The sequence below is a fragment of the Trachinotus anak genome, unplaced genomic scaffold (assembly GCF_046630095.1).
Source record: "Trachinotus anak isolate AG129_WGS33_773 ecotype Australia unplaced genomic scaffold, CSIRO_AGI_Tana_v1 ptg000025l, whole genome shotgun sequence".
Lineage (NCBI taxonomy): Eukaryota > Metazoa > Chordata > Actinopteri > Carangiformes > Carangidae > Trachinotus > Trachinotus anak.
The window spans coordinates 20,179,416-20,206,022 of NW_027273876.1; the positions used below are offsets into that span (position 1 = coordinate 20,179,416).

A 26,607-nucleotide genomic window follows, 5' to 3' on the forward strand; every position below is an offset into this window, starting at 1 on the left:
TTTCATTCCATTCACTCCTCCTGACTAGTAAATGCCTGCACATCTAGTTTGCAACATTCTGTTAAATGTCAGGTTTTCCTGATGATATCACACTAAGATTATCAGGGTTAAGACATCATACAACTGTTTTCACAGGTTGAGTAGTCGTACCATAACAACTGAATCAGTGTTGATGTGTAAAATTGTGTTGTGAAAAAGTGTTCTTGAAAGGATCCTGAAACAAATTGTTTTAACTTAAAGGTACGTGTGCCTCCTCTCCTCCTTTCCCTCTCTTGTAGAGATGCCATAGCTAAAGCCTTGTACTCAGTGTTGTTTGACTGGTTGTTGGAGCAGATCAACGACTGGCTGAGTCCCACAGAGATGGACAGCACAGTGGGGATAGTGGACATCTACGGGTTTGAGGTTGGTATCTGGCTTCCTGGATCATCTTATGATGCTGGTTGGATGTGACATCACAGGTCCTCTGTGTCCCTCTGCAGGACCTGGGAGTGAACAGCTTCGAGCAGCTGTGTATCAACTTTGCCAATGAGCAGCTGCAGCACTTTGTCAACAAGGCCGTGATCTCTCAGGAGCAGGTCAGTGGGTTGTAGGTCAGATCCTTGATCAGCTGAACTTCTGGGTGCCACTTTCTAACGAGTCACCCCTTGTAAATGGTTTATAAGTGGTAATTAATGGCTTTATCATCAGTTTTTACAATTACAGCTACAGACTTGATGTAACAATTACAGCTACAGACTTGATTTATTAATGTAATAACCACATCCTGACTCCAGCCCCATAAGACACAGACATAATATCAATTAAAAAGTGAAACTTGTAACTGCAGAACTGATGGGTTATTAATACATTAATTATTAATGACCTCTTAACATTTATAACAGTTGATGGTTCATTGGAAAGTGAGAAGCTCATTTCCCCTAAAAGTAGATGTAACAAGCAGTGACTTGATTTATGACTAACCTTTATTAATCACTTGACTTTTAATGACTCAGCAGCCAAAGCGATTATTCACAAACTGGCAACCCAAAAGCTATCCTTATTAAAGTGATAGTTAGGGTGGGAGCACGCTGAACTGAATCTACTGCAGGTAATACACTGACTATAAATAAGTACCTCACCCAACTCCACGTCAGATAACCTGCACTATCACTTTAAGGACTTATAACTGATCTACAAGGCATTAATAAACTGTTTATTAACAACTACTGAGACTATTAGTTAACACTTTTGAACCCTTTATTGACTGTTAAAAAGTGGTACCATGTTCATAGCTGTGTATTTCTTACGAACAGTCACAATCACAGTGAAACCGAAGTTTCAAGACACATGTCAAGCAAAATAATTCAAAACAAATCATGAATGATTTAGTGAAAATAGCATGAAAACCAAATATTAAAAATCACAGTTTAACATATTGTCGTTTGTTTGTTGATTAAACTCCCCATCAACTCAGCTCCATAGCCCTTGGTCTACACTGAGTATGTCGTATAAACTTAACACTTCAGTGAAAACAGAACGTGCATGTCTTTAATATCAGTGACAGTTTAATATGTTAGCATGCAGTTTTGAAGCCAGTGGTTTTGGTGTCTGTGTTCTCATCACCTCATAGGAAATCTGGCTAAAATAATTCATGCTTTTACACACTATTACTGTGCGTGTGTGTGTGTGTGTGTGTGTGTGTCTTACAGGAGGAGTACAGTGCAGAACAGATCCAGTGGCACGCGATGCCAGTCAAGAACTTCCACTCCTGCTTGGAGCTGATCTCCTCCAGGCCACACGGCATTCTCCGCATACTGGACGACCAGACTTCTCTCCCCCAGGTACACACACAAACACACACAAACACACATCCTTGTACAACCTTGTACACCATCTTTGTGGAGTAATGCATTCTCTAACCTTAACTGTCACATGTGAATGTCTGACCCTAACCTAAACCTAATTCTACACCAAACTCTAAAACCAAGTCTCAACCCTCAAACAGCCATTTAATCTTGTGGGGTCCCCACAAAGCTGTCGGACCCACATGTATAGTGGGCTCCTGGTTTTCAGACCTTTCCCAGGGTATGGGGATCACAGTTTGTAAACACAACACAGTTTATTATTTTTACATTTTGACAACCTCTGTTAAGACGTTGCTAAGCACAGGAAATGCCCCTTGGTTTATATGAGACCATGTTATGATTATTCACTTTGGAAAATACATTTGGTGAAGACAAGGAACTACAAGCAGAGACTTCACATAATTCTGTGTTTTTTCAGGCCACCGACCACACCTTCCTCCAGAAGTGCCACTACCACCACGGGAACAGCCCCCACTATGCCAAGCCCAAGAACCCACTTCCAGTCTTCACTATTTATCACTATGCTGGAGCCGTCACCTATCAGGTATCAGCACAGTAAACCTGTGAAACAGCAACTGGTGCAGGGAAGATGTTTGTATTTGAATAAAACTCTGTATTTTTTCAGGTCCATAATTTCCTGAATAAGAACCACGACCAGTTCAGGACAGAGGTGGTGGAACTTTTTGCCAGGAGTCGCTTAAAGGTGAAACAACTGGAAACCCACACAGGCTGCTGAGGAGGGCTGTTTGCCTCCTGCCTGAATTGTTTCTAACAAGAGATTTTAATCACACGATTACACAAGTTTTGAATCAGCCATTCAAATGTTATAACACCTTTCATGTTAGTGTTTTACAGGCAACCATCAAGCTAATAGAAATAAGGCAGTAAGAAGTGAGAAAGTGATGGTATCAGATATTTACTGTTTTATAAGATAATTTCTTGTAATTAGTACAAACAATTATTTCACAGCTCATGATTAGGGGATAAAAAAAGTTAAAATTAATGAGGTGTGTCTTAGTTTATTTTCTTTTTTTTAATGTATTTATTTCTTTGCTTTGGTGAATGCAGAATCCTTTCATACTCTTTGCCTTGTACAATAAAAATGATTAACAAGCAGCAGAAAATGAAGCATAACAGTGAGAATGATTTATCACTGGTATCATTATTAGTAGAAGGGAAATACCGAATACATATACATATATAAATATGAGATATCAGTTGCTCCAGAAATGTATCTGTGGCTTTCAAAGACACGTTTCCTTCATGTTTGCATGTTCTGTAGATGGTGTCCGAGCTGTTCAGGAAGGTCCAGGACGGTTATATTCAGCAGAGGGAGTTGGGCTGGAGAGGGAAGGGCCTCCGCCAGCAGCCCTCCACTGCTGCCTCACACTTCCTCCAGTCCCTGACTGAGCTCACCACCCGCCTGGAGAGGTACCAACATGCTGACCAGACTGGCCGACACAAAGCAGTTTGGCTCCAGCTGAGTGTCAGTTTCACTGCGTCTGTTTAAAGTCACACAGCTGTGGTTTTGTGGAGATCATGGGTTTAATAAATGAAATGAAACTTCACAAAAGACTTCACAAGCTGAGACACATCATATATGGGTGAATGGCTCAGATGAAGATGTTTCATGGATATGTGGACACTTGTTGGTGTCCACATATCCATACTCACAGCAGACACCTTAAACTTGTAGTGTTTCTAAAGATAATTCAGTTAAATTCACATGCTGCTCAGCTTTTCTTCAGTTTCAGGCAGGTCTAAAGATAAACCTGTTTCCTAATAAGTAACATGTCTGTGTGTTTTTTTCCAGATGCAAAACCACATTTATCCATTGTCTGAAGCCAAACTATGTCAAGGTAACTTCAGTTATTTCTATTTAAATGTCATCTAGTATAATAACACCAGATACCTATTTTAGATTTTCGTTTCCACACACTGCCTCTCTCATGTCTTCTGGCAGCTTCCCGGGATCTTTGATGTGGACTATGTGTCAGCACAGCTGAGGCATGCTGGGACGCTTGAGACCATCCACATCAGGAAAGAGGGTTTTCCCATACGGATTCAATACTCCTACTTCATTGAGAGGTGCTGTACATATACAAAAAATCCCTGCATCATCAATATATTACTTTAGTGTTTAGTGTAATGTTTTTTAAGATGTTCAGCACTGAGTTATGACAATAACTTGATCCAGTGCAAAAAACCTTCTCAATCCAAATTCAGCCCTTGTACTTCACCTTTGTTTGTTTGCATCTTCGCATGGAGAGTTTGTCAGTGAGGGTGACCTTAAACATACACTGATACTTTATCATGGATTTCGATAAAATCATATAGTAGTGAGGTAAAAATGTTAAGGTAAAACTTTTTTTGTCCTATTGTCCATGATCTTTTAGTCAATTTAACTAGATCAAGCTATTAGCACTGTCAGGTCTGTACTGGCAATGTTATAATGCTGAAGTTTAGGAGGCGATGTCCATCATGTAGCCTTGCAAACTAAAATTTTCAAATTACTACGAAATACAAAGTACAGTTGAGTTTAGTGTGAATATATTGGATATATTATGTATTGGACAAATTGAAATGTTGACCTAATGATGGTGCCAGACAGAAAGGTCAGAGGATCATCCAAAGCAAACGTCTGAACCCCATTTTGTGGCAAAACCATCTAAGAGTTACCGTTCAAAACTGAAAATATGAACCACATGATGATGCCTGATAGAAATGTCAGAGAATCGCCAAATTTATTTGGATGCACCATCTGGGCGGCAAGAATGAGACAGCAAAATTTTGTCCCCACCCATGTTGTAGAGTTTGAGATACAGTATGTCACTGGATAAACTTGGATGTGCTGGTGGTCACAATCTGATGGTGGTTCTACAAAGAGTCGCCTAGAGACCAGAAGATCTGGTCTCACAACAGACCATTTATTTCTTGTTGAGATATTTCAACCATATTTCAACCAGCTGACACTGTCATCCCCAGAAGTAGCTAAAGAACAAGTATGGAAAAAAAGAATAATTTTAACATCTGTTGTAACACATTCACATTGTGGGAGTGAGAGACCTGAGTGACATGTTTGATGACTAGCTGTGTCTCTCTCTGTCCATGTTTCATGCATCTCCTGGTCATGCTGCTTTATATAATACAATATCTGAAAACTCAGGCCTAATAGATGTAGTACTTAGTACTTACACCAAAGTCTTCTACTGTGCTGAATGTTACTCATTTGTAAGTCACTTTGGATAAAACTGTGAAATCAGTAAATGCAAATGTAGTAGGTTGAACATGTGCAAGGAAACAGCAGAGTGTGTCCCACAGTTGACTTGAAATTTTATACCTTAATGAAGATTTCCCGCCACAAAAAAAGGAATGACCTGTATCTTGATCCATGCACCAGTTCATTTGTTTTTGGATTTAGGAGCTTCTGTGATGAGTTGTATCTTATTGTGTTGCTGTTTCACAGGTATGGGGTTCTGTTGACCCAGAGGCTGAGTGAGGTGTCGGACAGAGAGCAGACGGTGGCTCTGCTGGACACGGTCGGTGCAGAGGAGGGACACTACCAGCTGGGCCTCACCAAGGTACCTGACCGAACCCATTCATGACACTGATGGGAAGTTTTTATTTTACATGTCAACATGTTTAGATGTGTGTGTGTGTGTGTGTGTGTGTGTGTGTGTTAGGTGTTCCTCAAGGAGCTTCTGTATCAGCAGCTGGAGGAGAAGTGGAGCAGCACTCAGACCTGGGCCGCCATCACCATCCAGAGGAACATCAGGGGCTTCCTGTGTCGCAGGAACTTTAGGTTTTTCAAACAGAAAGCCATCATCATCCAGAGCCACATCCGAGGACATCAGGCCAGGTACAGAGAGCAGGGATCACAACTTACATATGTAAACAAAAGGTATACCCGCAGTAAAATCCACTGAAGTGTCTAAGGTAAAAAAAAAAAAAAAAAAAGTAAAAGATGTGTAGAGCTCAGCTTAGTAAAAACCCAGGAATTGTGGATTTTTTCAGTTTGAGTTGAAGAAAGAAATGGAAAAAGGAAGAAAGAAAATGAAAAAGAGTGGATGACAATGAGAGAAGTGATGAAACAAGGAAAGAAAGATAAGGAGGACAGGATAGAAGGAAAAGACAGAAGGAAAGTATGGAGAAAAGGAGGAACTACACAAGGACAAAAGTAAGATAAGGAAAAAATAAAAAACAGAATGAAGGAAAATAAAGACAGATAAGGACAAGAAGAAAAAAAGAACTCTTAAAACAAAAGGAGAGCAATCTCAAAATGAAGATAGAAATCTTGTTTAAACTCACTGAAGTATCACAGTAGCCGCTTCTGTCTCACTCAGCCTCTGTCTCCATCAGACCATTATGTTTCTGCAGTGACAGGCTGCTGTTTCAGGACTTTCAGGAAGGCAGTGTTAAGACCACATTTCTAGGACCCAGGTTTTTAGCTACAGCACCACCTAGTGGTGAGCATTGATCTTCACACATGTTGAGAACAACATGGCTGCAGACACTGGGCCTGCTGCTTATTTCATCACATTTGTTGGGAATAATTAGCACGTTGGGGATTTACATTTAAATTACAACATAAATGTATTCTGTTAGAAATAGTAATAAAATTACAGATACTAATCAAAATGTTGGAGATTACAAAGGGTTTACATCTGAATATATTCTTCTGGTAAAACAAGATTAGGTCAAAGCCGAGTATATGTCTGGACCATCTATGGTCAAATCCTGATTTTATAACCACAACATCATCTGACAAAATCACCAAACACATCAGTTAAAGACCTGATGCAACAACCAAGTACCTCCTGCTTGCTGTGGTATAATTCGAATACCCTCAAATTCTTATTTTTGTTTAAGGTTACAAGTAAAAAAGTCTTAATCAAGTGTCATATTTTCATTTTATTTACATATTTTAAGTAGAACCTTAATTTGTAAAGTAGCGGGAAACCAGAGCTATCAGATAAATGTGATGGAGTAAAAGCTGAAAGAAACATGGTGTAGAAATACTGAAGTCAAGCAGTAAAGTCTCTGAACTACAGGATCCTACAGGTTGAGACTCCAGTGTTTCATCTGGTGAGTCTCAGCTGAGTGGAGATTTGCACAGTGTGATTGACATATTTTTCAAACTCATAAAAGCATTCATGAAACCTACATGTCCTGCATTGAAGCATCCCCACTAATTATGAATTATTCAAGTATTTCCTTAATTTGTCTACATGCATCAGTTCAAATCTTCTTACATGACAGAACATGAATACAGTTCACATTCATGAATATAAATAATTGCAGTGAAACAATCATCTTGTTTGTGCTTTTTATTTATTTTTATCAACACTGTCACTCATCACAAAGCATCAGTACTAAAGATAACAGGGGCTTGTCTGCTGGAGGGGAGGAGGGTGTCAAGAAACAGGGCTTTTGATGTGAGTTTTTGACCACAGTGGAGGTCCTGGTCCAGGAGATTTGGATACTCAGATGCCAGTCTGATCCGATCAACATGCTGCAGCCTGCAGACTTGATCACAGCACTAGAATACCTGCTTTTCCAGACTTATGAGACAAAGTTAGCAGCTTAAAATAAACAAATAACAATTACAATCTTTGAAAAAATTAAAGTTTAGTTTGGTCAATTCATAAAAAATGAAAAAACGAAGAAAATAGTTCTCAGCGGATTTTTTTTCCTAGAGTAAAGTAATTAGGGGAGAAGAACGACTGACCCTTGAGTTTTGCAATGAGAGGAGGCATTTGAGCAAGCTTACATCAAATAAAATACACAATATCAGAAACATTAGGACCCTGAGTCAGAGCATTTTCCAGGCTGATGTTAGCAGCACTGGAGAGACAAAGTTATAAACATGTTATTACAAATACATGAAGAATGAATAAGAGGAAGGTAGCAGATTTTCTAGCCAGGGGTCAGTGGGGGAGGAGAACTACTGACACTTTAGTTTTGCAATGAGAGGAGGCATTTGAGGAGGCATTTGAGGAGGCGTTTTAGGAGGCTTTTGAGGAGGCATATTAGGAGGCGTTAGAGGAGTCTAACAACAATTAAAATAAACAATATCAGAAAAGTTAGGACCCTGAGTCAGAGCATTTTCCAGGCTGACGTTAGCAGCACTGGAGAGACAAAGTTATAAACATGTTATTACAAATACATTAATGACTAATAAGAAGGAGGCAGGAGATTTTCCAGCCAGGGGTCAAAAGGGGAGGAGAACTACTGACCCTTTAGTTTTGCAACGAGAGGAGGTGTTTGAGGAGGCGTTTGAGGAGGCTTACAAGGAGAAAATACACAATATCAGAAACATTAAGACCCTGAGTGTGGGTATTTTCCAAGCTGATGTTAGGGTCAGTAGGGGAGGAGAACGACTGACCCTTTAGTTTTGCAACGAGAGGAGGCGTTTTAGGAGGCATTTGACGAGGCGTTTGAGGAGGCTAACGACATTTAAAATACACAATATCAGAAACATTAAGACCCTGAGTCAGGGTATTTTCCAGGCTGATATTAGCAGTACTGTAGAGACAAAGTTATAAACATGTTATTACAAATACATTAATGACTAATAAGGAGGAGGCAGGAGATTTTCCAGCCAGGGGTCTGTAGGGGAGGAGAACTACTGACACTTTAGTTTTGCAACGAGAGGAGGCGTTTGAGGAGGCTTACAAAGAGTAAAATACACATTATCAGAAACATTAAGGTCCTGAGTCTGGGTATTTTCCAGGGTTATGTTAGGGTCAGTAGGGGAGGAGAACTACTGACCCTTTAGTTTTTCAATGAGAGTAGATGTTTGAGGAGGCATTTCTAGAAGGCTTTTGAGCAGGTGTTTGAGGAGTCCTTTTGAAGGCATTTGAGGAGGCATTTAAGGAGGCTTACAACATTTAAAATACACAATATAAGAAACATTATGACCCTAAGTCAGGGCATTTTCCAGGCTTATGTTAGCAGCACTGCAAGGACAAAGTTATAAACATGTTACAACAAATACATTAATGACTAACAAGAAGGAGGCAGGAGATTTTCCAGCCAGGGATCAGCAGGAGAGGAGAACAACTGACACTTTCATTCTGCAACGAGAGGAGGCATTTGAGGAGGCTTTTGACGAGGTGTTTGAGGAGGCTTTTGAGGAGGCATTTTAGGAGACGTTTGAGGAGGTGTTTGAGGAGGCATTTGAGGAGGTGTTTTAGGAGGCATTTGAGGAGGCTTTTGAGGAGGCTTACAACAATTAAAATAAACAATATCAGAAACATTAAGACCCTGAGTCAGGGTATTTTCCAGGCTGATGTTAGCAGCACTGTAGATACAAAGTTATAAACATGTTATTACAAATACATCTCATAAGAAGGAGGCAGGAGATTTTCCAGCCAGAGTTCAGTAGGAGAGGAGAACTACTGACACTTTAGTTTTGCAACGAGAGGAGGTGTTTGAGGAGGCGTTTGAGGAGGCGTTTTACGAGGCGTTTTAGAAAGCTTTTCTGAAGGCGTTTTAGGAGGCGTTTTAGGACGCTTTTCAGAAGGCGTTAGAGGAGGCATTTGAGGAGGCTTTTCAGAAGGCGTTAGAGGAGGCATTTTACAAGGCGTTTTAGGAGGCATTTGAGGAGGCGTTTTAGGAGGCATTTGAGGAGGCTTTTGAGGAGGCTTTTGAGGAGGCTTACAACATTTAGAATACTCAATATCAGAAACATGAAGACCCTGAGTCAGGGCATTTTCCAGGCTGATGTGAGCAGCACTGGAGAGACAAAGTTATAAACATGTTATTACAAATACATTAATGACTAATAAGAAGGATTTAGCAGATTTTCCAGCCAGAGGTCAGTTGGAGAGGGGAACTACTGACACTTTAGTTTTGCAACGAGAGGAGGCGTTTGAGGAGGCGTTTGAGGAGGCTTACAACATTTAAAATACACAATATCAGAAACATTAAGACCCTGAGTCAGGGTATTTTCCAGGCTGATGTTAGCAGCACTGGAGAGACAAAGTTATAAACATGTTATTCCAAATACATCTCATAAGAAGGAGGCAGGAGATTTTCCAGCCAGAGTTCAGTAGGAGAGGAGAACTACTGACACTTTAGTTTTGCAACGAGAGGAGGCGTTTTAGGAGGCGTTTTAGGAGGCGTTTTAGGAGGCTTTTCAGAAGGCGTTTGAGGAGGCATTTGAGGAGGATTACAACATTTAAAATACACAATATCGGAAAAATTAAGACCCTGAGTCAGGGTATTTTCCAGGCTGATGTTAACAGCACTGGAAAGACAAAGTTATAAACATGTTATTACAAATACCTTAATGACTAATAAGAAGGAGGCAGGAGAATTTCCAGCCAGGGGTCAGTCAGAGAGGGGAACTACTGACACTTTAGTTTTGCAACGAGAGGAGGCGTTTGAGGAGGCTTACAAAGAGTTAAATACACATTATCAGAAACATTAAGGTCCTGAGTCTGGGTATTTTCCAGGGTTATGTTAGGGTCAGTAGGGGAGGAGAACTACTGACCCTTTAGTTTTTCAATGAGAGTAGATGTTTGAGGAGGCATTTCTAGAAGGCTTTTGAGCAGGTGTTTGAGGAGTCCTTTTGAAGGCATTTGAGGAGGCATTTAAGGAGGCTTACAACATTTAAAATACACAATATAAGAAACATTATGACCCTAAGTCAGGGCATTTTCCAGGCTTATGTTAGCAGCACTGGAAAGACAAAGTTATAAACATGTTACAACAAATACATTAATGACTAATAAGAAGGATGCAGGAGATTTTCCAGCCAGGGATCAGCAGGAGAGGAGAACAACTGACACTTTCATTCTGCAACGAGAGGAGGCATTTGAGGAGGCTTTTGACGAGGTGTTTGAGGAGGCTTTTGAGGAGGCATTTTAGGAGACGTTTGAGGAGGCGTTTGAGGAGGCATTTGAGGAGGTGTTTTAGGAGGCTTTTGAGGAGGTGTTTTAGGAAGTGTGTGAGGAGGCTAACAACATTTAAAATACACAATATCAGAAACATTAAGACCCTGAGTCAGGGTATTTTCCAGGCTGATGTCAGCTGCACTGCAGAGACAAAGTTATAAACATGTTATTACAAATACATGAATGACTAACAAGAAGGAGGCAGGAGATTTTCCAGCCGGGGGTCAGTAGGGGAGGAGAACTACTGACACTTTAGTTTTGCAACGAGAGGAGGTGTTTGAGGAGGCTTTTGAGGAGGCATTTGAGGAGGCATTTGAGGAGGCGTTTGAGGAGGCATTTGAGGAGGTGTTTTAGTAAGTGTTTGAGGACGCTAACAACAATTAAAATACACAATATCAGAAACATTAAGACCCTGAGTCAGGGTATTTTCCAGGCTGATGTTAGCAGCACTGGAGATACAAAGTTATAAACATGTTATTGCAAATACATTAATGACTAATAAGAAGGAGGCAGGAGATTTTGCAGCCAGGGGTCAGTAGGGGAGGAGAACTGCTGACCCTTTAGTTTCCAATGAGAGGAGGCATTTGAGGAGGCGTTTTATGAGGCGTTTTAGAAGGCTTTTGAAGAGGTGTTTTAGGAGGCATTTGAGGAGGCTTTTGAGGAGGCTTACAACAATTAAAATAAACAATATCAGAAACATTAAGACCCTGAGTCAGGGTATTTTCCAGGCTGATATTAGCAGCACTGTAGATACAAAGTTATAAACATGTTATTACAAATACATTAATGACTAATAAGGAGGAGGCAGGAGATTTTCCAGCCAGGGGTCAGTCAGAGAGGAGAACTACTGACGCCTTTATTTTTGCAACAAGAGGAGGTGTTTGAGGAGGCTTTTGATGATTGTTTTACGAGGTGTTTCAGAAGGCATTTTAGGAGGCATTTTAGAAGGTGTTTTAGGAGGTATTTGACGAGGCGTTTTGAGGAGGCGTTTGAGGAGGCATTTGAGGAGGCATTTGAGGAGGCTAACAACAATTAATATACACAATATCAGAAACATTAAGACCCTGAGTCAGGGTATGTTCCAGGCTGATGTTAACAGCACTGGAAAGACAAAGTTATAAACATGTTATTACAAATACCTTAATGACTAATAAGAAGGAGGCAGGAGATTTTCCAGCCAGAGTTCAGTAGGAGAAGAGAACTACTGACACTTTAGTTTTGCAACGAGAGGAGCCGTTTGAGGAGGCGTTTGAGGAGGCGTTTTAGGAGGCATTTGAGGAGGAGTTTGAGGAGGCATTTGAGGAGGCTTACGACATGTAAAATACACAATATCAGAAACATTAAGACCCTGAGTCAGTAGGAGAGGAGAACTACTGACAGTTTAGTTTTGCAACGAGAGGAGCCGTTTGAGGAGGCGTTTGAGGAGGCGTTTTAGGAGGCATTTGAGGAGGAGTTTGAGGAGGCATTTGAGGAGGCTTACGACATGTAAAATACACAATATCAGAAACATTAAGACCCTGAGTCTGGGTATTTTCCAGGCTGATGTTAACAGCACAGGAGAGACAAAGTTATAAACATGTTATTACAAATACATTAATGACTAATAAGGAGGAGGCAGGAGATTTTCCAGCCAGGGGTCAGTCAGAGAGGAGAACTACTGACGCCTTTATTTTTGCAACAAGAGGAGGTGTTTGAGGAGGCTTTTGATGATCGTTTTACGAGGTGTTTCAGAAGGCATTTTAGGAGGCATTTTAGAATGTGTTTTAGGAGGTATTTGACGAGGCGTTTGAGGAGGCGTTTGAGGAGGCATTTGAGGAGGCATTTGAGGAGGCTAACAACAATTAATATACACAATATCAGAAACATTAAGACCCTGAGTCAGGGTATGTTCCAGGCTGATGTTAACAGCACTGGAAAGACAAAGTTATAAACATGTTATTACAAATACCTTAATGACTAATAAGAAGGAGGCAGGAGATTTTCCAGCCAGAGTTCAGTAGGAGAAGAGAACTACTGACACTTTAGTTTTGCAACGAGAGGAGGTGTTTGAGGAGGCGTTTGAGGCGTTTTACGAGGCGTTTTAGAAAGCTGTTCTGAAGGCGTTTTAGGAGGCTTTTCAGAAGGCGTTAGAGGAGGCATTTGAGGAGGCTTTTCAGAAGGCGTTAGAGGAGGCATTTTACAAGGCGTTTTAGGAGGCATTTGAGGAGGCGTTTTAGGAGGCATTTGAAGAGGCTTACAACATTTAGAATACTCAATATCAGAAACATGAAGACCCTGAGTCAGGGCATTTTCCAGGCTGATGTGAGCAGCACTGGAAAGACAAAGTTATAAACATGTTATTACAAATACATTAATGACTAATAAGGAGGAGGCAGGAGATTTTCCAGCCAGGGGTCAGTCGGAGAGGAGAACTACTGACACTTTAGTTTTGCAATGAGAGGAGGCGTTTGAGGAGGCGTTAGAGGAGGTGGTTGAGGAGGCGTTTTAGGAGGCATTTGAGGAGGCTTTTGAGGAGGCATTTGAGGAGGCTTACGACATGTAAAATACATAATATCAGAAACATTAAGACCCTGAGTCAGGGTATTTTCCAGGCTGATGTTAGAAGCACTGGAAAGACAAAGTTATAAACATGTTATTACAAATACATTAATGACTAATAAGGAGGAGGCAGGAGATTTTCCAGCCAGGGGTCAGTCTGAGAGGAGAACTACTGACACTTTAGTTTTGCAACGAGAGGAGGTGTTTGAGGAGGCCTTTTAGAAGGCGTTTTACGAGGCGTTTTAGGAGGCATTTGAGGAGGCATTTTAGGAGGCGTTTGAGGAGGCGTTTGAGGAGGCATTTGAGGAGGCATTTTAGGAGGTGTTTTCGGAGGCTTTTGAGGAGGCGTATTAGGAAGTGTTCGAGGAGGTTAACAACAATTAAAATACTCAATATCAGAAACATTAAGACCCTGAGTCAGGGTATTTTCCAGGCTGATGTCAGCTGCACTGCAGAGACAAAGTTATAAACATGTTATTACAAATACATGAATGACTAACAAGAAGGAGGCAGGAGGATTTTCCAGCCAGGGGTCAGTAGGGGAGGAGAACTACTGACACTTAAGTTTTGCAATGAGAGGAGGCATTTGAGGAAGAGTTTTACGAGGCGTTTCAGAAGGGTTTTCTGAAGGCGTTAGAAGAGGCGTTTGAGGAGGTGTTTGAGGAGGCTTACGACATGTAAAATACACAATATCAGAAACATTAAGACCCTGAGTCAGGGTATTTTCCAGGCTGATGTTAGCAGCACTGGAGATACAAAGTTATAAACATGTTATTACAAATACCTTAATGACTAATAAGAAGGATTTAGCAGATTTTCCAGCCAGAGGTCAGTAGGAGAGGAGAACTACTGACACATTAGTTTTGCAACGAGAGGAGGTGTTTGAGGAGGCATTTGAGGAGACATTTGAGGAGGCGTTTGAGGAGGCATTTGAGGAGGCTTACTGCAATTAAAATACACAATATCAGAAACATTAATTCCCTGAGTCAGGTTATTTTCCAGGCTGATGTCAGCAGCACTGGAGAGACAAAGTTATAAACATGTTATTACAAATACATTAATGACTAATAAGGAGGCGGCAGGAGATTTTCCAGCCAGGGGTCAGTCGGAGAGGAGAACTACTGACACATTAGTTTTGCAACGAGAGGAGGTGTTTGAGGAGGCCTTTTAGAAGGCGTTTTAGGAGGCGTTTGAGGAGGTGTTTGAGGAGGCATTTTAGGAGGCATTTGACGAGGTGTTTGAGGAGGCTTTTGAGGAGGCATTTTAGGAGGCGTTTGAGGAGGTGTTTGAGGAGGCATTTGAGGAGGTGTTTTAGTAAGTGTTTGAGGACGCTAACAACAATTAAAATACACAATATCAGAAACATTAAGACCCTGAGTCAGGGTATTTTCCAGGCTGATGTTAACAGCACTCTAGAGACAATGTTATAAACATGTTATTACAAATACATTAATGACTAATATGGAGGAGGCAGGAGATTTTCCAGCCAGGGGTCAGTCAGAGAGGAGAACTACTGACACTTTAGTTTTGCAACGAGAGGAGGTGTTTGAGGAGGCTTTTGAAGATCGTTTTGCGAGGTGTTTCAGAAGGCGTTTTAGGAGGCATTTTAAAAGGCGTTTTAGGAGGCATTTTAGAAGGCGTTTTAGGAGGCATTTGAGGAGGCGTTTGAGGAGGATTACAACATTTAAAATACACAATATCAGAAACGTTATGACCCTGAGTCAGAGAATTTTCCAGGCTGATGTTAGCAGCACTGGAGATACAAAGTTATAAACATGTTATTGCAAATACATTAATGACTAATAAGAAGGAGGCAGGAGGTTTTGCAGCCAGGGGTCAGTTGGGGAGGAGAACTGCTGACCCTTTAGTTTTGCAACGAGAGGAGCCATTTGAGGAGGCATTTTACGAGGCGTTTTAGAAGGCTTTTCTGAAGGCGTTTTAGGAGGCTTTTGAAGAGGTGTTTTAGGAGGCATTTGAGGAGGCATTTGAGGAGGCTTAAAACAATTAAAATACACAATATCAGAAACATTAAGACCCTGAGTCAGGGTATTTTCCAGGCTGATGTTTGCAGCACTGGAGAGACAAAGTTACAAACATGTTATTACAAATACATGAATGACGAACAAGAAGGAGGCAGGAGATTTTCCAGCCAGGGGTCAGTAGGGGAGGAGAACCACTGACACTTTAGTTTTGCAACGAGAGGAGGTGTTTGAGGAGGCCTTTTAGAAGGCATTTTAGGAGGCGTTTGAGGAGGCATTTGAGGAGGTGTTTGAGGAGGAGTTTTAGGAAGTGTTTGAGGAGGCTAACAACAATTAAAATACACAATATCAGAAACATTAAGACCCTGAGTCAGGGTATTTTCCAAGCTGATGTTAACAGCACTGGAGAGACAAAGTTATAAACATGTTATTACAAATACCTTAGTGACTAATAAGGAAGAGGCAGGAGATTTTCCAGCCAGGGGTCAGTCGGAGAGGAGAACTATTGACATTTAAGTTTTGCAATGAGAGGAAGCGTTTGAGGAGGCTTTTGAAGATCGTTTTATGAGGTTTTTCAGAAGGCGTTTTAGGAAGCATTTTGGAAGGTGTTTTAGGAGGTATTTGACGAGGCATTCGAGGAGGCGTTTGAGGAGGCTTTAGAGGAGGCTAACAACAATTAAAATACACAATATCAGAAACATTAAGACCCTGAGTCAGGGTATTTTCCAAGGTGATGTTAAAAGCACTGGAAAGACAAAGTTATAAACATGTTATTACAAATACCTTAATGACTAATAAGAAGGAGGCAGGAGATTTTCCAGCCAGAGTTCAGTAGGAGAGGAGAACTACTGACACTTTAGTTTTGCAACGAGAGGAACTGTTTGAGGAGGCATTTGAGGAGGCATTTGAGGAGGCATTTGAGGAGGCATTTGAGGAGGCGTGAGAGGAGGCTTTTGAGGAGGCGTTTTAGGAGGCTTTTGACAAGGCATTTGAGGGGGCTTACAACATTTAGAATACTCAATATCAGAAACATGAAGACCCTAAGTCAGGGCATTTTCCAGGCTGATGTGAGCAGCACTGGAAAGACAAATTTATAAACATGTTATTACAAATACCTTAATGACTAATAAGAAGGAGTCAGGAGATTTTCCAGCCAGAGTTCAGTAGGAGAGGAGAACTACTGACACTTTAGTTTTGCAAAGAGAGGAGGTGTTTGAGGAGGCATTTGAGGAGGCATTTGAGGAGGCATTTGAGGAGGATTACAACATTTAAAATACACAATATCAGAAACATTAAGATCCTGAGTCAGAGCATTTTCCAGGCTGACGTTAGCAGCACTGGAAAGACAAAGTTATAAACATTTTATTACAAATACATTAATGACTAATAAGAAGGAGGCAGGAGAATTTCCAGCCAGGGGTCAGTAGGGGAGGAGAACTACTGACACTTTAGTTTTGCAATGAGAGGAGGCGTTTGAGGAGGTTGTTGATGAGGCGTTTTAGGAGGCATTTGAGGAGGCTTATAGCAATTAAAATACAGGATATCAGAAACATTAAGACCCTGAGTCAGGGTATTTTCCAGGCTGATGTTAACAGCACTGGAAAGACAAAGTTATAAACATGTTATTACAAATAACTTAATGACTAATAAGAAGGAGGCAGGAGATTTTCCAGCCAGAGTTCAGTAGGAGAGGAGAACTACTGACACTTTAGTTTTGCAATGAGAGGAGCTGTTTGAGGAGGCGTTTGAGGAGGCGTTTTACGAGGCGTTTTACGAGGCTTTTCTTAAGGCATTTGAGGAGGCTTATAGCAATTAAAATACAGGATATCAGAAACATTAAGACCCTGAGTCAGGGTATTTTCCAGGCTGATGTTAACAGCACTGGAAAGACAAAGTTATAAACATGTTATTACAAATACATTAATGACTAATAAGAAGGAGGCAGGAGATTATTCAGCCAGGGGTCAGTCAGAGAGGAGAACTACTGACACTTTAGTTTTGCAATGAGAGGAAGCGTTAGAGGAGGCGTATGAGGAAGCGTTTCAGGCGGCATTTGAGAAGGTTTACAAGAAGTAATATACTAAATATTTGAAACATTAAAACCCTGAGTGTGGGTATTTTCCAGGCTTATGTTCGGGTCAGTAGGGGAGGAGAACTACTGACCAGTTTTGCAACGAGAGGAGACGTTTGAGGAGGCGTTTTAGTAGGCTTATGAGGAGGCGTTTGAGGAGGCATTTGAGGAGGCTAACAACAATTAAAATACACAATATCAGAAACATTAAGACCCTGAGTCAGGGTATTTTCCAGGCTGATGTTAGCTGCACTGTAGAGACAACGTTATAAACATGTTATTACAAATACATTAATGACTAATAAGGAGGAGGAAGGAGATTTTCCAGCCAGGGGTCAGTAGGAGAGGAGAACTACTGACACTTTAGTTTTGCAACGAGAGGAAGCGTTTGAGGAGGTTTACAAGAAGTAAAATACAAAATATTTGAAACATTAAAACCCTGAGTGTGGGTATTTTCCAGGCTTATGTTCGGGTCAGTAGGGGAGGAGAACTACTGACCTGTTTTGCAACGAGAGGAGACTTTTGAGTAGGCGTTTGAGGAGGTGTTTTCGTAGGCTTATGAGGAGGCGTTTGAGGAGGCATTTGAGGAGGCTTAAAACAATTAAAATACACAATATCAGAAACATTAAGACCCTGAGTCAGGGTATTTTCTAGGCTGATGTTTGCAGCACTGGAGAGACAAAGTTATAAACATGTTATTACAAATACATGAATGACTAACAAGAAGGAGGCAGGAGATTTTCCAGCCAGGGGTCAGTAGGGGAGCAGAACTACTGACACTTTAGTTTTGCAACGAGAGGAGGTGTTTGATGAGGCCTTTTAGAAGGCGTTTTAGGAGGCGTTTTAGGAGGCGTTTTAGGAGGCATTTTAGGAGGCGTTTGAGGAGGAGTTTTAGGAAGTGTTTGAGGAGGCTAACAACAATTAAAATACACAATATCAGAATCATTAAGACCCTGAGTCAGGGTATTTTCCAGGCTGATGTTAGCAGCACTGGAGAGACAAAGTTATAAACATGTTATTACAAATACATTAATGACTAATAAGAAGGAGGCAGGAGATTTTCCAGCCAGGGTTCAGTAGGAGAGGAGAACTACTGACACTTTCATTTTGCAAAGAGAGGAGGTGTTTGAGGAGGCATTTGAGGAGGCATTTGAGGAGGCATTTGAGGAGGCTTACAGCAATTAAAATACACGAGATCAGAAACATTAAGACCCTGAGTCAGGGTATTTTCCAGGCTGATGTTAACAGCACTGGAAAGACAAAATTATAAACTTGTTATTACAAATACCTTAATGACTAATAAGAAGGAGGCAGGAGATTTTCCAGCCAGAGTTCAGTAGTAGAGGAGAACTGCTGACACTTTAGTTTTGCAACGAGAGGAGGCTTTTGAGGTGGCGTTTTAGGAGGCGTTTGAGGAGGTGTTTGAGGAGGCATTTGACGAGGTGTTTGAGGAGGCTTTTGAGGAGGCATTTTAGGAGGCGTTTGAGGAGGTGTTTGAGGAGGAGTTTTAGGAAGTGTTTGAGGAGGCTAACAACAATTACAATACACAATGTCAGAAACATTAAGACCCTGAGTCAGGGTATTTTCCAAGCTGATGTTAACAGCACTGGAGAGACAAAATTATAAACATGTTATTACAAATACCTTAATGACTAATAAGGAAGAGGCAGGAGATTTTCCAGCCAGGGGTCAGTCGGAGAGGAGAACTACTGACATTTAAGTTTTGCAATGAGAGGAAGCGTTTGAGGAGGCTTTTGAAGATCGTTTTATGAGGTGTTTCAGAAGGCGTTTTAGGAGGCATTTTGGAAGGTGTTTTAGGAGGTATTTGACGAGGCATTTGAGGAGGCGTTTGAGGAGGATTACAACATTTAAAATGCACAATATCAGAAACATTAAGATCCTGAGTCAGGGTATTTTCCAGGCTGATGTTAACAGCACTGGAAAGACAAAGTTATAAACATTTTATTACAAATACATTAATGACTAATAAGAAGGAGGCAGGAGAATTTCCAGTCAGGGGTCAGTCAGAGAGTACTGACACTTTAGTTTTTCAACAAGAGGAGGCGTTTGAGGACGTGGTTGAGGAGGCGTTTTAGGAGGCATTTGAGGAGGCATTTGAGGATGCTTACAACATTTAGAAAACTCAATATCAGAAACATGAAGACCCTGAGTCAGGGCATTTTCCAGGCTGATGTGAGCAGCACTAGAAAGACAAAGTTATAAACATGTTATTACAAATACATTAATGACTAATAAGAAGGAGGCAGGAGATTATCCAGCCAGGGGTCAGTCAGGGAGGAGAACTACTGACACTTTAGTTTTGCAATGAGAGGAAGCGTTTCAGGCGGCATTTGAGGAGGTTTACAAGAAGTAAAATACAAAATATTTGAAACATTAAAACCCTGAGTGTGGGTATTTTCCAGGCTTATGTTCGGGTCAGTAGGGGAGGAGAACTACTGACCTGTTTTGCAACGAGAGGAGACATTTGAGGAGGCGTTTTAGTAGGCTTATGAGGAGGCGTTTGAGGAGGCATTTGAGGAGGCTAACAACAATACACAATATCAGAAACATTAAGACCGTAACTCAGGGTATTTTCCAGGCTGATGTTAGCAGCACTGGAGCGACAAAGTTATAAACATGTTATGCAACGAGAGGAGGCATTTGAGGAGGAGTTTGAGGAGGCTTACAAGGAGTAAAATACACAATATCAGAAACATTAAGACCCTGAGTCAGGGCATTTTCCTGGCTGATGTGAGCAGCAATGGAGAGACAAAGTTAAAAACATGTTATTACAAATACATCTCATAAGAAGGAGGCAGGAGATTTTCCAGCCAGAGTTCAGTAGGAGAGGAGAACTACTGACACTTTAGTTTTGCAACGAGAGGAGCTGTTTGAGGAGGCGTTTGAGGAGGCGTTTTAGGAGGCATTTGAGGAGGCGTTTGAGGAGGTGTTTGAGGAGGCATTTGAGGAGGCTTTTGAGGAGGCATTTGAGGAGGCTTACAACATTTAAAATACACAATATCAGAAACATTAAGACCCTGAGTCAGGGTATTTTCCAGGCTGATGTGAGCTGCACTGTAGAGACAACGTTATAAACATGTTATTACAAATACATTAATGACTAATAAGGAGGAGGAAGGAGATTTTCCAGCCAGGGGTCTGTAGGAGAGGAGAACTACTGACACTTCAGTTTTGCAACAAGAGGAGGCGTTTGAGGAGGCATTTGAAGATCGTTTTACGAGGCGTTTCTGAAGGCGTTTGAGGAGGCATTTTATAAGGTGTTTTATGAGGCATTTGAGGAGGATTACAACATTTAAAATACACAATATCAGAAACATTAAGACCCTGAGTCAGAGCATTTTCCAGGCTGATTTTAGCAGCACTGGAAATACAAAGTTATAAACATGTTATTACAAATACATTAATGACTCATAAGAAGGAGGCAGGAGAATTTCCAGCCAGGGGTCATTCAGAGAGGAGAACTACTGACACTTTAGTTTTGCAATGAGGAAGCGTTTGAGGAGCCGTTTGAGGAGGTTTACAAGAAGTATAATACAAAATATTTGAAACATTAAGACCCTGAGTGTGGGTATTTTCCAGGCTTATGTTCAGGTCAGTAGGGGAGGAGAACTACTGAACTGTTTTCCAACGAGAGGAGACGTTTGAGGAGGCGTTTGAGGAGGTGTTTTCGTAGGCTTATGAGGAGGCGTTTGAGGAGGCATTTGAGGAGGCTAACAACAATTAAAATACACAATATCAGAAACATTAAGACCGTAACTCAGGGTATTTTCCAGGCTGATGTTAGCAGCACTGGGGTGACAAAGTTATAAACATGTTATGCAGCGAGAGGAGGCATGTGAGGAGGAGTTTGAGGAGGCTTACAAGGAGTAAAATACACAATATCAGAAACATTAAAACCCTGAGTCTGGGTATTTTCCAGGCTGATGTTAGGGTCAGTAGGGGAGGAGAACTACTGACTCTTTCATTTTGCAATGAGAGGAGACGTTTGTGGAGGCGTTTTAGGAAGTGTTTGAGGAAGCTAACAACAATTAAAATACAAAATTTCAGAAACATTAAGACCCTGAGTCAGGGCATTTTCCTGGCTGATGTTAGCAGCACTGGAGAGACAAAGTTATAAACATGTTATTACAAATACATGTTTTTTGGTCAGTAGGAGAGGAGAACTACTGACCCTTTAGTTTTACAACGAGAGGAGGCATTTGAGGAGGCATTTCAGCAGGCGTTTTACGAGGCGTTTTTGGAGGGATTTGACAAGGCATTTTAGCAGGCATTTGAGGAGGCTAACAACAATTAAAATACACAATATCAGAAGCAGGGAATTTTCCAGTTTGATGTTAGGGTCAGTTGGGGAGGAAAACTACTGAACCGTTAGGGTTAGGGTTAGGGTTAGACGAGACGTTTGAGGTGGCGTTTGAGGAGGCTTATAACATTTAAAATACACAACATAAGAAACATTTATCTTGACCAATAAGAAGGAGGCAGGAGGTTTTCCCATCCAAAGGTCAGTCGGGGAGGAGAACTGCTGACAATGAAATTCAGGAACAAGAGAATGCGTTTGAGGAGGCGTTCATGGAGACTAAAATCAGTTTAACTGCACAGTTTCAGAAACTTCAAGACCCTGAATCCAGGCTCGGTTTTTATCACGCTTTTTTCAGCAGAAAATAACTTTTCACAGATATGTTGCTCCTGACCAGAAGGACTTCTGCTGGGTGTTGGAGAATGTAGGTCTGTTTAAAGACCATGAAAGGAATTAACACATGCAGGAGGTCAAAGAAATGTGTTCACAGTTTGACACTGCTTTCTCCATTGTTCGGCATGTGCTCTGAGATTTGTCCACACAGGTGAATTTTTTGACAGCAACTCAAGAATCTGGTGGTGGACACCAGTGATGAGGGATTCCTTGATGTTCAAGATAAAGCTCTTTCAGGCAAGGTTTGTCGAGAGCTGCAATGAATCAGGTTTCTGCAGACCACAAGAACTGTAGCTCCTGTGGTCACAGAGGCAGGCTGTGCAGCGGTGGATGAGTTCAAGGAGACCATGAACAGGTTCTTGTGAACCGTCAGGAGGAAAGAATGACTGCAACTCGCAGTAGGAGGAGCTCAAGGATGAATGCCATTTTCAATGCGGCTGTAGACATCGGCAGGTGTTGTTAAAATTTGATCGAACAAAAAAATCCACCATGGATGAGGATGTGCTGGAGGGCTCAGAGGAAGTTTTGGCCTCTTGTCCTGCAGAGGTCACTGAGGTAGCGCACAGCAGTAAGGCAACACAAGTGCCTTGCAACCACCCCCATTTAACAGCCACTTACCTTAGAAACCACCCCAAACACTGTAGAGAACCCGAGCAACCAATCAGAAACCTTTGCTTTTTCAGTGTCCACACACAAAATATTTAAAGTGACATTAGGTCAATTTCCTGAGACACAGGAAGTAGTCTGTTCTTTCCTGACTACATTTTTGGAGAGAGCACTGAGTACAATAATTTCACATTCCCCCTATAAGATATATTCATTACCAGAATGAAGCAACCACCTGACAATGCTTTGACAACCACTTGAATCCCTTCTAGATAAATGAGACAACTGAAAGATGCCTTTTGGCTCTGTCAATTATGAACATTTAAATTTCTTCAGGACTTTCTTTGGGACCAGATCTGTCTCTATATTTGCAAGTATTAGTAGTAGTAATAATATAAGTTGCAGTTGAGATTAGTACAGATACAGACTGATGTAGAGTTGTTGTTGATATGAGTAGATATAAGATAGCAGGCTCACCCCATTAGGCTGAATTTGTGGGTCACATGTGCACATTTCTTTCACTTGCAGTTACTGCCAGTTTCTCATCCTTAGAATATTTTGTAAACATTTCAAGATTCATCAGTCTACTGTTCAGTTTCAGGTCTGACCACTTCAATCTTACTTTCAGGAGGGGAGGAGGGGCATCGGGCCCTGAAAGTGAATAAAAGGTCAGTGTTAGGGAGCGAGTCCCAGGTATCAAACATGCACCACTCAAAGACAAGGCACACCACAGCCTCCTCAAAAACTGACAACTCTGCTCTTTATTTGAACTATTCCCATCAGGTCTTGAGTTCTTGTGTAAGACCATGAGAAGCTGTGTTGCACAGTGTGCCTGCCCACAGTGGCAACAGGCCAAGTACTCGTGGCTGTGCCTGCCTTAGGTCGTCCCGAGATTCTGCAGGGGGGATCTTACCCGTCATAGGCGAACCAGTCTTCCATACTTGCCTAGTTTTCTTTGTTTCTCTACTTCTTTAGCCAAATTTCCATCTTCTGTCACCACCATGTCTTGTGGCAACCAGGCCAAGTAATTGTGGCTGTGCCTGCCTTAGGTCGTCCCAAGGTTTTGCAGGGGGATCTTACCCGTCATAGGCGAACCAGTCTTCCATACTTGCCTGTTTTTCTTTAATTTGTTTCTCTAATAAATTTCATCCCCTGTTACACCATATCCTGTGTTCCTGCACATTGTGCAAAAACACAAGTCAAGTCGGCTCACTGTGCATGCTCACAGCGGCATTCAGGTCAAGTATTCGTGGCTGTACCTGTTTTAGGTTGTCCCGAGGTTTTGCAGGGGGATCTTACCCAGTTTTCATTAGTGATGTCACTCTATTTGATTTTTTTCAACTGAGATAAAAGCAAGTCCAGTTTTAAGGAGAACCTGAATGCATCTCACCTGATTTGTGCAGAGTCAACACCTGTGGGACTTTTTTCTCCCTAACTGCCTCATTCATGTTCATGTTCATTTAAACATTTACTATCATACTATGACATTATGTCATGCTGCAACATTACATTAGGTTATTTTTTTGCTGAGGGGCACTTTAATGTGTCCGACAGCAGCAGAGGAGACAGGGGTCAAACCACTAATGTCAGATATTACATTATAAACAATAACCATACACAGTGTGTAATACAGTGTGTAACATACAACACACTGTATTACATGTATTACAATTTACTACAACTTATACGACTTCTACCACTATTATCTTGCAGAGATTTTATTTGTTTTCTGAACTGAAATAACTTTAAAGCCAACAATATCTGGTGTGTTAATCATGTGACTCATAACAATATGTTTTTCTGTCCCTGTAAATGTTAATCCAATAAGCAAATTACACGCTGCCAAATCAAGGATGCAGTGATGAGAAAAATGATAAAACATAACAATTTCCAGGTCATGTAACTGCAACAAATTATTTTCAAAGGCGACCAGCTGGAGGGCATCTACTGCCGGCAGCTGTGGTAACTCCAGTATGGTTCTCTAGCAGGATCATCGTTTGATCTTTGGATCTGGATGATGATCTGCTGCAATGTGTTCCAGTTATGTTCGGCAGTCACTGGTTCAGTTGTATTATGCACCACCCACTTAGGTTAGGCTAGGTAAGGTTACTATATGTCTGGTTAGGGGTTAGGGTAGGCTATACCATATACACCATTTGACTACCAAGTGGTTGTTTAGTTATTTCTAGGTGGTTGCAATTCTCTTTCTAAAATTTTACTCAGCTTTGTCAGATTTGAAATGTTAAACCATCTCCCTCAGTTATCTGGTCCCTTTTTCTAAGTGCTCTCTGTCTCATTTATTGCGTGACACTTACATTGTTGGTCCCCTGGTGAACACTGGTGACTGTGGGAGGGTTCGCAGTGTGTCCTACCTCAGTGACTCTGTCTGCTCTGGACTTATCTTTTTCCTTCCTCTGTCTCTGAAGTCTTTGCCTCTCCTCTTCATGCACCTTCTGCTGCTCTGTTGCTGTGACGTCAGCAACTGCCTCTTGTCTCCATCTCGGTCTGTTGTAATTAACAATGTCACTGATAATCTGTTTTTTTTTTAAATGTAACCGTAACTGACATGTTACATATCTAAACTCATAACCCAGCAGTGTAGCAACAAGTACAGTTAATACAACAGATGCTGGTTTATGACAATTAATCACAAGTAGCTCAAAAGAAGCTTTTCCTGTGGCATGAAAAATCTTGTTTTTGTGACAAAAAACTGCACACAGGAATTAAAAAAACATGTAGTCACATCTAGTAAAATACTTATTAAATAATCTTTATTTTTCATGTTATTGGTCAAAGAAACTGCAGAAAGTCACAAATGCAACAATTTCAAACCTTTAACGTAAAATTTCTTTCAGAGGAAGTAAATCTGAACAGTTTTCCACACATGCAACTTAGACAACAAGTGAAGTTTCCTACTTAAAGCTGTGTTGTACAAGAGAAAAAGTACATTGGCATCTCCTGATTACAAACAGAGATGCACATCTTAATATAATGCCTGTTGGATTGTAACTAATGAAAAAAGTGACTCACTTCACAGGAACCCAAGAAAAGTAAATTCTCCTTTTCCACGACATTAAACAGTTTGATCAAAGAGAAATAAGAGAGTGAAAGAAGGAGGTCTTACCTGTCCACAGGCCAAATGTACATAGGACTGTAAAATTCTACTCTCCTGCAGCTGATATGCAAATGAGCCTCTATGATGTCAGAGGACATCACAACATGAGCATTCTATTCCAGCTGTCAGTTCTATTTCAATGAATTCCAGTCATATTATATAGTGAAATAATGCATAGCACATTTCTTAACAAAAGTACAGGTGAAATAAAGTTAAATAAAATATATAACTCAATTTATAACTTATATATAACTATTTACTATATTTTTTAGGGTTTAGTTTATTCAGCATTGTGTTTTCGTTAAACATGACCTTGGAGAGGACATTAGGTTGTGACATTTCTATATGCCACAAACACACTAAAATAATAGAACTGAAAAGTAATCAAAAAGTAGTCAAATGTGATTTTACATTACTTTGATGAAGTCATTAAAACAGTGATATTAAATATTACATTTTTAACAATTACTTATTACCTCTAAAGTAACCCTCCCAACACTGATAATCACATCTAAATACTCACAATATGAAGGGTTGATACGTCCATTATTGTTGTGTTCATTATTAGCAGTATCTATAGAAGACACAATAGCAGTTGCTGCAATAACAATACTGATGATTAATTAGCAGTGTCAAAAAAAAAAAAAAATCTATCAGGAAGGAGAAATGGTTAATGCCACACAGTCATACAAGTATCTGAAGATTTATTAACAAATATTTTAACCTTATGCTCACCACAATAAACTTATGCTACATATGCTACTGACGAGATGACAAAAATTATCTCAAAATAAAACAAAACATCACACGTTCTTAAGTTAAAAAAAAACAAAAAACAGACGC

At 40.7% G+C, this 26,607-nt stretch overlaps 1 protein-coding gene across 3 annotated transcripts in view; it reads left to right on the forward strand.

Annotated features, from left to right (window-relative positions):
• LOC139608828 (unconventional myosin-XV-like) overlaps nucleotides 1-26,607 on the forward strand; it is a 35,639-nt gene that overhangs the window by 4,552 nt on the left and 4,480 nt on the right. For all 3 annotated transcript variants that reach the window (XM_071462924.1, XM_071462925.1, XM_071462926.1), the window contains 10 exons: nucleotides 279-402; nucleotides 480-575; nucleotides 1,689-1,820; nucleotides 2,263-2,388; nucleotides 2,470-2,547; nucleotides 3,127-3,275; nucleotides 3,658-3,703; nucleotides 3,808-3,932; nucleotides 5,311-5,425; nucleotides 5,528-5,703. In XM_071462924.1, coding sequence (XP_071319025.1) covers nucleotides 279-402; nucleotides 480-575; nucleotides 1,689-1,820; nucleotides 2,263-2,388; nucleotides 2,470-2,547; nucleotides 3,127-3,275; nucleotides 3,658-3,703; nucleotides 3,808-3,932; nucleotides 5,311-5,425; nucleotides 5,528-5,703 — 1,167 coding nt within the window. The remainder of the gene's footprint in view (nucleotides 1-278; nucleotides 403-479; nucleotides 576-1,688; nucleotides 1,821-2,262; nucleotides 2,389-2,469; nucleotides 2,548-3,126; nucleotides 3,276-3,657; nucleotides 3,704-3,807; nucleotides 3,933-5,310; nucleotides 5,426-5,527; nucleotides 5,704-26,607) is intronic.